The following is an 11978-nucleotide window of genomic DNA, read 5'->3' as shown; positions in this document are numbered from 1 at the left end:
ACATTGTGGTGGTGGATAAACAACAGAGGAAAGCAGTTGTGGTGGATGTAGCAATACCGAATGATTGCAACATCAGGAAAAAGGAGCACGAGAAACTGGAGAAATACCAGGGCCTCAGAGAGGAACTGGAAAAGGCCTGGAAGGTAAAGACCACAGTGGTGCCTGTGATCATCGGGGCCCTAGGGGCAGTCACCCCCAAACTGGAGCAGTGGCTACAACAGATCCCAGGAACAACATCAGACATCTCAGTCCAGAAATGTGCAGTTCTAGGCACAGCCAAGATACTGCGCAGAACCCTCAAGCTCCTAGGCCTCTGGTAGAGGACCCGAGCTCAGAGGATGAAACAAAAACCACCCGCGGAGGGTGAGAAGGGAATTTTTTTTTTTTTTTATATGAGAGAATGGCTCTTTTTGTGCCTGTGCCTGTTATCTTTTTTCTTTTTATTTGATTTTCTGTTTGGACTGCTTTCTTGATGTATCATGTCACTGTATCTTATTTTTTTATTACTTTTATTCACATTGTGATTATGTGGGCCAATTATTTTTGTGCTTTCAGTGCGAGGCCATTGGACACACAGTTTTAAGGAAAGCACACACTGCATATTTTGAAGGCATGAAGCAAATATACCATTATCCATTTGAGAATGATGGAGTTGATATGTAGCATACGTCACCTAAAATTGTGTATTTGTATCGTTGCAGTTAGATCGTCTGATGCTACCCAGTCTAGAATAATTATAAATGCTCAAATGCTTCTCTCTTTACAGCCATTTGACAGACAAATCCTCTCGGTGGGAGGATCCTGCTGGAAGAGGGGGCTCAACGTCTGGAGATGGTTCCCAAGGCAACGGGAGTGGGTCAAACATTCCGTCACTGTTGTCAATGGCAACACGAAGTCACATGGACATAACCACACCCCCTCTACCTCAGGTGAGAAACACAAAATCCAGCTGATAGCTCAGGTGTTGATTGTTACTTTCACCTGGACCAGCGATTCTTAAAGTCCAGATCTGGACAAAACAACAAGTCAGTCTTGACCCAGCTCACATTTTATGCATTGGTACAAAGCAATAAAGTATATGTTTGCTACAATCAAGAAATGTTTTATTCTTATAAAAAAAGATTTTATAAAATATTTAAAATTTATTACGTTGATCCTGGTTCGAGTTTAAGGTGTAACCATGGTAATGTTGACAGCTGGCACAATGTTGACACATTTCAATTATTTGGTTTCATGCAACATTAGGAAGACTTCCAAGGACTAAAAAGGGTTCACATGCAATTCTGCGAACACGAAAGAGTGAGACTAATGTTCTCTGTTGGTGTCATCAGAAAGGCAGCCACAAATGAGGTGTTATAACATGTCTGCATGGTGTTATCTAAATGTGCAACAAAAAGCAGACTTGGAAAACAGAGATGCTCTAGTGAAGTAAGTTAGAGTAATGAAGAGTGAAAGTTCTTTTTGTGAGGTTTAGGCGGCTCACTGAAGGCAGACTGTGCCAGGTTTCACACAAGGTTGTTTTGTACAACGCCAATTAAGGAAAAGTTGGGAGATTGTGTAAAATATAAAAATAGAATGCAAGGATTTTCAAATTTCAGAAACCCGTATGTTATTCACAGAGGAACATAGTAAACGTATCAAATGTTTAAACTTAGAAAATAGACCTTTTTCAAAAAAAAAAAAAAACTAATTTAGAATTTGATAGCAGCAACAAGTCAAAAATTTGGACAGGGGCTACAAAAGGCTGTAAATGGTAAGAATAAGAAACAGCTGGAGAAGCAATTTGCAAACATTTTATTAATTGGCAACAGGTCAGTAAGAGGACTTGGTATAAATAGAGCATTTGAGAGGCTGAATCTTTGAGGTAAAGATGGGCAGAGGGACCATTGGACTGTTATCATCACACAGCTCAAAAGCCTGCCTCTGGTGGTATGGGGGTGCATTAGTGAGCACCACATTGACAGTCTCTGCTATCTTTATGTACGCAGATATGTCTTCTCTTTAAGATAAGCTCAATCCTTGTTGATCCTCAAATTTGATGATGGCATTGATGAGTGCAGTAGTGAGCAGTCACAAGGGTACAGAGAGCAGAGGAGAAGCCTTGGTACACAGCTCTGTGAGGGGCCACTCCTGAGTGTGATGGAGGAGAAGATGTGGGAGACAGTTTTAACTGAACCTTCATTGAGGAAGTATTTAATCCAGGAGCAGATGGAGGAGGACATGTCCAGCTGTAGCAGTTTTGTAACTAAAATGACCAATATGGTAATTAATACTGAGCTGATGGTGACAAAGAGCACCATCAGGTAGCTATTTTGGATTTCCAGGTCACTCAGCACAGTTTAGGCAGTGATGATTATGTTGTCCTGAATGGACATGTTGGCTCTCTATGCAAACTGATAGGATCAAGAAAAGGTGGAAGGCTGGCTTTCATGTGGTGCAGGACCAGTTTCTCAAAACATTTAATTATTACAGATGTGAGAGTGATTGGCCTTTAATCACTCAGGTCCTCTAAGGTTGTTTTTTGGGGGACTGTAATGAGGTGGTAGACCTAAAGTAGGGTGGAATTTCTGTTAATGCCAGGGAGATGTTGAATTTATTTGCGAACACTCCACCTAGTTAGTCAACCCATATCTTGAGTATTTTGCTGGGTACTACATCTGGTCCAGCAGCCTCACACTTCACTTTATGTTTCAGTTTTGTGGATATAAAATCTTGAGGCTGAGGTAAAGGCAGTACAAATTGGATCAAATTGGTATAAAATTGTAATTTGAGGCAAAAGATAGTTTGTAATAACTAGAATTTGAGAATTTTATGAGAAAGAAGCTTCAGAAGGGAGAATTTACACAGCAGGAAACTGGAAAGTTTTCAAAAAACACTTTTGGGCACCAGCAACCAATCTGCCAGGACAAGTTAATTCACCCTACCAAGAGTTGCATCTTAACTCCTGAGATTGATACAGACAGGAAAGGATGATTTATAGGTCATAGGTTCTGTGTTTTTGGAGCAGAGGGTCTCCTAAAACACCTGTTGGTCAGCCATAGGGTGGGTATCGCTGTCTGCTTAGAGAGAAAGTGGTCTCTTCTCTGCATGGTTTGGCACTGAGCTGATGGTTGTTCCCAGTGAAAGGATCAGCATCATTTTGGTGACAGGACAGCTAAAATTTTAAGAATTTGGCTAACGACAAAAATTGAAGTATTTGGTTTTAAGATTCAAGTATGAATGTGTTTTTGGGCCGTCTCGTCTCTTCCAAGATCAGACATCTGTGTTTGTCTGAGGGCTGAGTTTTTGATTGGCCTGAAAACCAATCAGATCTTATTGCCTCACTGGGGCAGAATAACACAGACTCGTATGAGAAGGGATTCTGCTTCAGTTTTGTTTGATGATACCCAGGCTCTATAGCCTTGAGAGAGAGAAAGAGGTTATACACATTTTGTGTAGCTAAACATTAAATCAATAACGTAATATGATGCTAGCTCAAGTAATTTCAGGATAAGTTTGCTCATAAGACTTATTCATAAAGCAATAAAAAAACACAGACTGCAGTCTCTAGCTAAAGTTTAATTCTTAAGAAATGTCTATATAAAACAAGATCTTTGAGCTAATGATAATCGTTTCCTAGACCTATATAAATGATTCACATACCTTATGAAAAGAATAAAAGCAAAACAAATTTATTTGAACCTGAAAGAAAATAAATCAAAATTTGCTCTTGTAGGTGGAATTAAAACAAAAGATTAGTCAATAACATTTTATTTTTAAACAGGATAAATGCAAAGCATTTTCTCTTTCAGTAGATTAATTCAACACAATAATAAAAAAAGTAATAAAAATTCAGTTTAAATGCAAGCCACTGGTTGTATATATTTTGACAACCTTGCGTTGCCAACAGGTGGTGCTGTGGGTCTTTTAGTCTGAAAAAAAGGTGGGACAAAAACAGCTGCCTCAAGAACATCTTTAACGTTTAATCTTTTTACCAGCTTTGCGTGAAGAAACAGAACTCTGTGGTTGTGTTTCCCAGAGGTGTAAATAAGAGATTTGAATCAATGTTCAGTCATTTTAATGTCTGGACTGGAGTCAGGATGTCTGCTTTTAGGGATATCCCTTTCTGAGAATCTAGTGGGAACGCATGAGTGATAATATCAAATCTGAGACTCTTTTCAGGTGAAAAGGGTGAAAGTAGGTTAAAGGTAAAGGGGAGTAAAGGATGTGTGCGTTTCTCCCACATGGACTCTACATTTGCTTCTTTTTTCTTCAGGTCAGTGCTGAGGTTCTTCGTGTAGCTGAACACAGACACAGAAGAGGACTAATGTACCCCCAGATTTACCACATTTTAACTAAGGTAAACTGTTTATTCTGATTCAGATTTATGTTTGCCCATATGTTTGCCCCTTGTATTCATAATTTCTTTTGAGAGACTTTTAGAGAGAATTAGAGAGGCCTTTTGACTGAGATAGTATTAAAACAAGGGAAAGAAAGTTCTCAGTAAATAGGCATGTTAATCCTGATAAATTCAGTCAGTGGCAGCTTAACTTGTTTTTGATTTTTGAAGACATTTCCCTATGCATCTGAGAAGCTTTCTCAATTTAAATTTGCATCTTTATGCTTATGACCAAACATTTTGCGTGCAGACCAGGACAACAAAGACTAAGAAGTGCAAGTCTTTTGTTGTCTTTGAGAGTTTAGCATGCATAAACACAAAGCAGCACACCACAGTTTAAAAGATCAGAACACCACACTATCCAGTTTGAATCAAGAAAGCTCCTTGGATGAGACACAAAACAACTAGGCAAAGGCCGGTATGAGAATTTGAAGATATGATGACAATGAGCAAAAATACTATGACTTCACAGTATTATGGTATTAAAGAAATCTTAAAACACGTCATATAATTTATTTGCTTTTATTTTAAAAAATATTCAATTACTTACTTTTACTTCTACTGCCTAAAAATAGAACATATTGTTTAATAATGGTTATTTTAGAGGTTTAATAGTGTAATAATACTAAATAAAGTGTGTTTTATAGTTATTTTATTGCACAAATACACATGTGAACAAATTTGTTTGTCTCCTTGTTAAAGACACACAAACCTGCAATGATCACTGAAATACTTTGAAACTAACAAACGTAATTAAAAAAGAAAACTAAAATTGAACTAATGAAAATCATTCATTGCTTTTGAGTTGTGGTTTAACAGAATTTAAAAAACAAACTAATCAAACTGTCCTTGACAAAAAGGATGGTGCCTCTAGAAAGGACTGAAACTAATTTGTCCACAGGGAGATGTTAAACTAAGGTGTTTCCTGTAACCAGCATCACTGGACTAATCTTAAGTGGCCTGAGCCCTGATCTAAATCCTGTTGAACATCTGTGGAAGGAGCTGAACCCTGCAGTCTGGAGAAGGAACCCTTGAAACCTGAGATAGATGGAGCAGTTTGTTCATGAGGAGTGGACCAAAATACCTGTGAACAGGTGCAGACGTCTCAGAGAGAGTTACAGAAATCACTTGACTGCAGTGATTGACTCAAAAGGTTGTGCAACAAAATATGAAGAGTACCATCCTTTTTACATTGTTTATTAAAATAATTTTGAATTCCCTCCAAAATGATTTATATATTTTAAAGTAAATAACAAAAACGCAATTGCTAGGTTTTAAAAATGGTGGATTTCTTTTGAAAGATGCACTCTCGTGATTTACATTGCTGACTGGCCAATCAATGGCCTGCAGTCTGCTGACTTCAAATTTTCAGCTCAACTTGGTCCGCTTTTGGAATTCTGGCCGAGTATGTTCTAAGAAGTGAGCTGAAACTAGGCGGGACCACATAGTGTAAAGACTCTGAACCCATGCCGTCTAGAGCCTAGTCAATCCTATGAAAAGGGCCATAGGTGTGAGTGAGAGTGTGAATGGTTGTCTCGTTTGTTTCTGCAATGAACCTGTGCAGGGTGTCCCCCGCCTCTCGTAAGTGATGGCAGGAGATAGACACCAGCTCCCCCAACCTTGGTAAGGAAAAGCAAGTAAAGAAGATGGATGGATGGATGGATGAAATTTAAGATAGTGTCAACTAAAGCATCAGCAGTTTTATTTCTATTTATTAATAGTTGATTTACGATTTTAAAGTAATTGTACCTATATTACTACTTCTGTTCTGCTTTGTAAAGTAACGTTGAGAGCCCAACAACCTGATGTTAGTAATTAACATTATTTACTAGCCTCCTTTGCAAGCCTCCAGTAGGCTGTAAAGTCCAGCTACTAACATGCTAACTCTTGTAGCTTGTCGCAAATGTTTGTTTTAAAACAGTGTTGCCTTGAAAAGACAGACGGGTGTCACTTATCTGGCAGACAAGCCATGATGACTGGGTTATCTACTAGATAAAATGTACAACCAACCGATGCCTTGTTTTATTCCCTTTTTTTTACTAGCGTTAAAGTTCAGAGGCAAACACCCTCGAGTACTGTATACAACCAAATGACGTTGCTCCAAGTGATCAAAGGAGGGATAGGGGAAAAAAACCTGGTATTCTGCCTATATTTAAAAATGACTTCAAAAAACAATAATAAATCCAGTTGCCATTGATCGAACTTACCTAAATTTGGTCAGATTCCTAGGAATGAGAGCTGCCCCATCCAAAGTGGGATATGTGCCGTCTCTCTTAATCAGAACAGGTTTTCCCCCAAATGTCTGCCAATAATTTTTGTTTGCATTTCGCTTATTCATCCTTGTCCCTCAGGGAGAGATGAAGATGCCGGTGTGTATAGAGGACGAGTGTAACTCTGAGCTGCCTCCTGCCTCTCTGCTGTTTCGTGCTGCCAGGCAGTATGCATACGGCGTCCTCTTCAGTCTGGCTGAAACGCACCGCCGCTTGGAGAGGCTCTCTCTTCGTAAGAGAACTTCTCTGGAAGGTGGGTGTGGACATAAAACGTAAGCCTGACAGTTCAGGGATGTTTTTGTCTGAGATCCAGTAATTGTATCTGTTGATTCATTTTGGTTTGACTGAAGCATGACATTCACAGCTGTGAGGAAGGAATGTTAGATGTCCATTGCCAGTGCTATGTATGAACCATGTTTACATGAGTTTGTTCACAAGTGATGTTAAGAATTTCTGTGTGCCTTGACCTTAAAGGGGACCTATTATGCAAAATTCACATTTTGCATGCTTTTGTTCTTCCATTTGGGTATCTACTGCTTCTAGAAACAGACCAAGCACAAAAAAAACACCCAGCCGTTTTTAGCAATAAGTAAATGTTTTCTGGTGTCTGCAAAACGACCTGTTTCGACAACCTCGGAATTGTTGCGTCACAATTCTTGCTACCTAGCAACCCAAGTGGAGCTCCATCCACTTCATTATAAGAAGACCATCACGTTTGTTCTGCTGGTCTTACCACTGAACAGTGTCTGCTGGAAAAGGAAAATGTTTTGTTGTCGGCTGCAATATAGAACATATGTCCATGCATGTTCTCCCAGTGACGGAGAACAGAGCTGCATGGCTTCATTTTATTTTTGATGATAATGTCCATGCGATATTGCCAAAGAAAGTTGTCGTTTGAACAGCTCACCTGTCCCAGAAACACGTCTCTGTTAAAGTCATGGCAGGTTTGTCTAAACTAACATTAGAACTATGTTAATAAAAGAGAAGAAAAGTTGGGAAAAAATTATAAAACTGATCTTTATCAAGTGGCCGTCCAGACACCGTTTGGGTTTGGACCTGCTGATTGCCGCTGTCCGACTTGACAAATGTCGGTTCGGAACCGCTCAGTGCCCCTGTCCCAAAGTCAGAATCCTCAGAGTATGAATTCAGGGTTTCCCACTGAAAAGAGGCTAAGCCCGGTGGTAGGTGGCCGATCGCCAGCCGACCACTGGCTTATCGTGATTTAGTAGAAAACAATGATTAAAATTGACAGGAAAGTTGAATATATGGCTATTTATTATGTGATATTGTAAGATATTTGTGTCAAATATTTACACAACTACAGTTTTACAAAAAGGCACTTTTGAAATACTTTTTTAAACAAAAATACAATTAAAATAAATACTAATTGTTTGCACCTAATTTGAATCCTAATTTAAGTCACATTTACAAATAAATTAAATTTACATAAATTAAAAAGTGCAAACAAGGCAGCAACACACATCTCACGTCAAGGCCAATGAATAAAAAGAGATAACTCTGAAAAATAGAGGTGCTGTACTGAACTGTGCTTTTTGTGGCACAGGCTGCATGTTGGATCACTACATATAACAACAAAACAAAGCATATCTAATGCTGAATTTAATAGCCAAATTTTACTGTTAAACAAGAATAAAGTAGCACGACTCATAAATATTTTCACAAAGTGCAAAACATGCTTACCATATTCGGTCTTATAAAGCCACCCACTGAATTTCAGCTCAAGTAACCATTGTGGTCTATAAATGGGCGGGGACAGCACGATTGCGTCACTGTTGGCACTCACACCCTCGTGCGGGGATCAATGAGCGGCGACCTCACGGTGTAGGTGTGGGTGGAAAAAACAACGTATTTTACAATAAACATGCGGAGCTTAGCCTGGCGGCGGGGTAGGGAAAGCCTGGCAGCCCGCCAGGCTTATAATACACGGGGGTAACCCTGGAATTAATAAATGTGTGTCATGTGCAGCTATTAAACCTTCAGTGACTTTTTATGTTTTGAAACGGGAAACTGAGTTGGGAGGCGTGGCCAACAGGAGCTTATTTGTATAATAGTGACATAGCCCTTGTTGAGAAACAGTATGTGGCATTTACTCCCTTCTGAGGAATATCACCACACTACCTTGTGTCTCTCACCGTTCCCCTGATGTTGCAGGAAAGACGAACACACAAATGAGTCGCAGACCAGAAGTTCAATCATAAATCACACATTTATTAAACATTGCATTCAGCTTAATGGAGACACACAACTCACCAAAAACAGAAGAGAGACCCTCACTCTGCAAAACCTCGAGTTATGTCTGGCCCGACTCAGCTTGTTATTTTTTATATTGCCAGCCGCATCCAAGGTCACAGTTTCTGCACGTAGGCAGCTGCAGTCTCATAATTTAATTTTCTAATTACCATATATGGAGTGATTTTTCTGTTTTGCAGGGAAAGCCAGACACAACTGCCTTCTGTGGTTCTGGCTTATCTGTTCCTTACAGTTTTCTACACACACAGGTTTTATTTTGATCACCATTTTGAACTCTTTATTTTATTCTAGGCTAAGCATAACACGATTTTAGCAATCAAATCATTTTAGCAATGTCAAAGTTAGTTTATACTTTATCATAAGCTAAGCGTAACCTTATTTTAGCAATCAAAGTATCAAAGTTTAATTATACTTCATCATAAGCTAAGCGTAACCTTATTTTAGCAATCAAAGTATCAAAGTTTAATTATACTTTATCATAACCTAAACGTAAACTTATTTTAGCAATCAGAGTATCAAAGTTTAATTAAATTTTACACCCTAAAATCGTTCATTCTGAAATGAGCTCAAAATAGGCAGAACTGATTAGGTGAAATCTCAATATCTGAGAATGATTTTGTGTATTAAATGTAATGAACATGTTTTGTATATCCAACAGACCTATCCTAACTTGTTCAAGGAAGCACAATAGGTCCCCTTTAAAAAGGCAGTTTTTTTTCCTTAGGAACTTGAACAAATTGCTGCTCGAAATGACAACATTAAACAATTATGACGTCCACTTTGGTACTTAATCCATACATAAGGCGCAACGGATTATAAAGTGCACGCGGTTATAAGGTCACGGAAGCAAAACGGTGAGTTTGGTCGAACTTTATTCTGCTATGTAACAATACAACTACAATATTTTTATTATTCGTCGTTCATCCATCGCTCCCACGCCACTCGCAGCTTAGCTTTGAATGCCCTGTTTACACCAATGTCCAGCGGTTGTAGTTCTTTTGTTAATCCACCTGGAATGATGGCAAGCTCCGAATTAGTTTGCTTCACTTCTTTGTTCACGGCATCAGTGAGATGGGCGCGCATGGAGTCGCAGATCAACAGGGACGGTGACGCATGGAAAAAACCATCTGGTCTCCTTACGTACGCCTCTCTCAGCCACTCTATCATTTTCTCCTCGTCCATCCAGCCCTCTTGATTGGCCTTAACAATGACTCCGGCTGGAAATTTTTCTTTTGGCAGTGTCTTCCTCTTAAAAATTACCATGGGTGGTAGTTTCTGTCCGTCACCATGGCAACCAAGATCAACGGTGAAAGCCAACTTCTCGTTACCTCGTTACCTCATTACTCGTGCGTATTGATACAGTGCTGGTCCCCTTCTTCTCCACAGTATGGTTCGTGGGGATGTCAAAAGTGAGGGGGACCTCGTCCATGTTAGTGATGTGTTTGGGCTGGATCTTTGCAGTTTGAATTGTGCTTTGTAAGCGTGTCTTTTCACTGGCGCCATTTTGGGGGTCCTGGGAAAAACAAATGTTGTTTTGCAGCATACCGGTGGTATACCTGCCGGAGGCGTGGCGGAGGTAAGTGTACGTATTACGTAATGTTCTCTGATTGGTTTATCGCTGCCTGCATACGTACCGGTGCTGTACATATTAACATACAAGGACAGATTACGGAATTCAGTGTACACATAAGGCGCACAGATTAGAAGGCGCACTGCCGATCTTTGAGAAAATTTTAGGCTTTTAGGTGCGCCTTATAGTCCGTAAAATACGGTAAATTATGCACTTTGGTTAAGTTTACTCCAGTTGTTTTCCAGATATATTTATACGCAATTTTGAAATGATAGTCCACACTCAATATACAAAACACTTGACTAAATTTGCCGAAACCACACGGACACTTTAGTCACATGATTGGCCTACATTAGGCTGGCCATTGTCTGTGTAGGTAAATAATGTCTGTAAGTTTAACGCTTCGCCTATATGACTGTTTCTTTCAAATAGGTGGACAAAATGTAAAATTTGGAGATACATTAACTGTTGATATGAATTGATATAAATTATTTGCAGATTTTGTTTAGTACTTAGATTTTTTTTGCCCAGTCTGTATGACTTTACAATGAGTACCTTTAAAGCCAATTAATGCCCCTTTTCCACCGGCTCTAAAGGTCACGGCTCCACTCTACTTGGCGTGCTTTTCGCGCTTTTCTGCCGGTGTTCTGATGTTCTGTGCTACTTTGTCAGATTTTCCTACCGTAGCACGGCTAGATAGCTATGTCTAACTGTCAGTGCTATTAGTAAAAAACTGCAACCAGCATGTTTACAAACTGAAAACTATAGCGGTCTGTGTTAATGTTAAATATCATCATCGGATAACATTCTTTGAAGTGGAAACTTAAAAGTTATGCATAGCATTGGAACAATTTATATCCACAACGAAAACCTTTCGAAAACCACAAAAATCACTTCCTTCACCAGAATATCTTACCCGTTTAAATGAAAAGCTATTGCAGATGTATGCACTAATCATGTTGTACTAAAATCCTTAATCATCAAAGATATCTCACTTGTATGCAGGGTGGCGCATTCCATTGCATGAAATCACTTCATTTTAATAATCTACCTTCATAAAATATAGCGATAGCTAGTGCTGGGCGATATGGAAAAAATCCTATATCACGATATGGATAGTTTTATATCACGATAACGATATATATCACGATATACTCCAATTACGTACGTTGTCAGTTATTCTCTGAAAAAAATGAAAAAAATAATCTCATTTCTTACCTTTTTCAAGCTTTATTTCGAAGTGACATCTAACTGAACTTTCACAAATGAGATCTGCTGCATTTTAGTGCAGCAATATATATGTACCTGTTACGACACAACAGTATCAAATGACAACAGACTCCATTATCTTAGGCCGGCTATAGTTTTCCTTTTCGCAACTTTCCCCGGCTCTTTTACAACTTGTTTGACCTTGCACTTTTTGGATTGTTAAATATTCTTTTTCGTGGTTCTTCTTTAAGTGATAGAAGAGGTTTGTTGTGTTGGCGTA

General features: G+C 39.0%; 1 protein-coding gene across 1 annotated transcript in view; it reads left to right on the top strand.

Moving 5' to 3' along the window:
• Positions 1–11978, top strand: part of fam120c (family with sequence similarity 120C) — a 60420-nt gene that overhangs the window by 26045 nt on the left and 22397 nt on the right. Inside the window, exons 8-10 of the mRNA XM_017407164.3 lie at positions 767–929; positions 4256–4339; positions 6730–6901. Of these exons, the coding sequence (XP_017262653.1) occupies positions 767–929; positions 4256–4339; positions 6730–6901 (419 nt within the window). The remainder of the gene's footprint in view (positions 1–766; positions 930–4255; positions 4340–6729; positions 6902–11978) is intronic.

This window comes from Kryptolebias marmoratus, linkage group LG8 (assembly GCF_001649575.2).
Source record: "Kryptolebias marmoratus isolate JLee-2015 linkage group LG8, ASM164957v2, whole genome shotgun sequence".
Classification (NCBI taxonomy): Eukaryota; Metazoa; Chordata; class Actinopteri; order Cyprinodontiformes; family Rivulidae; genus Kryptolebias; species Kryptolebias marmoratus.
Note: the sequence above shows the minus strand (reverse complement) of the source record. Positions and strands in the feature narration are given on the sequence as shown.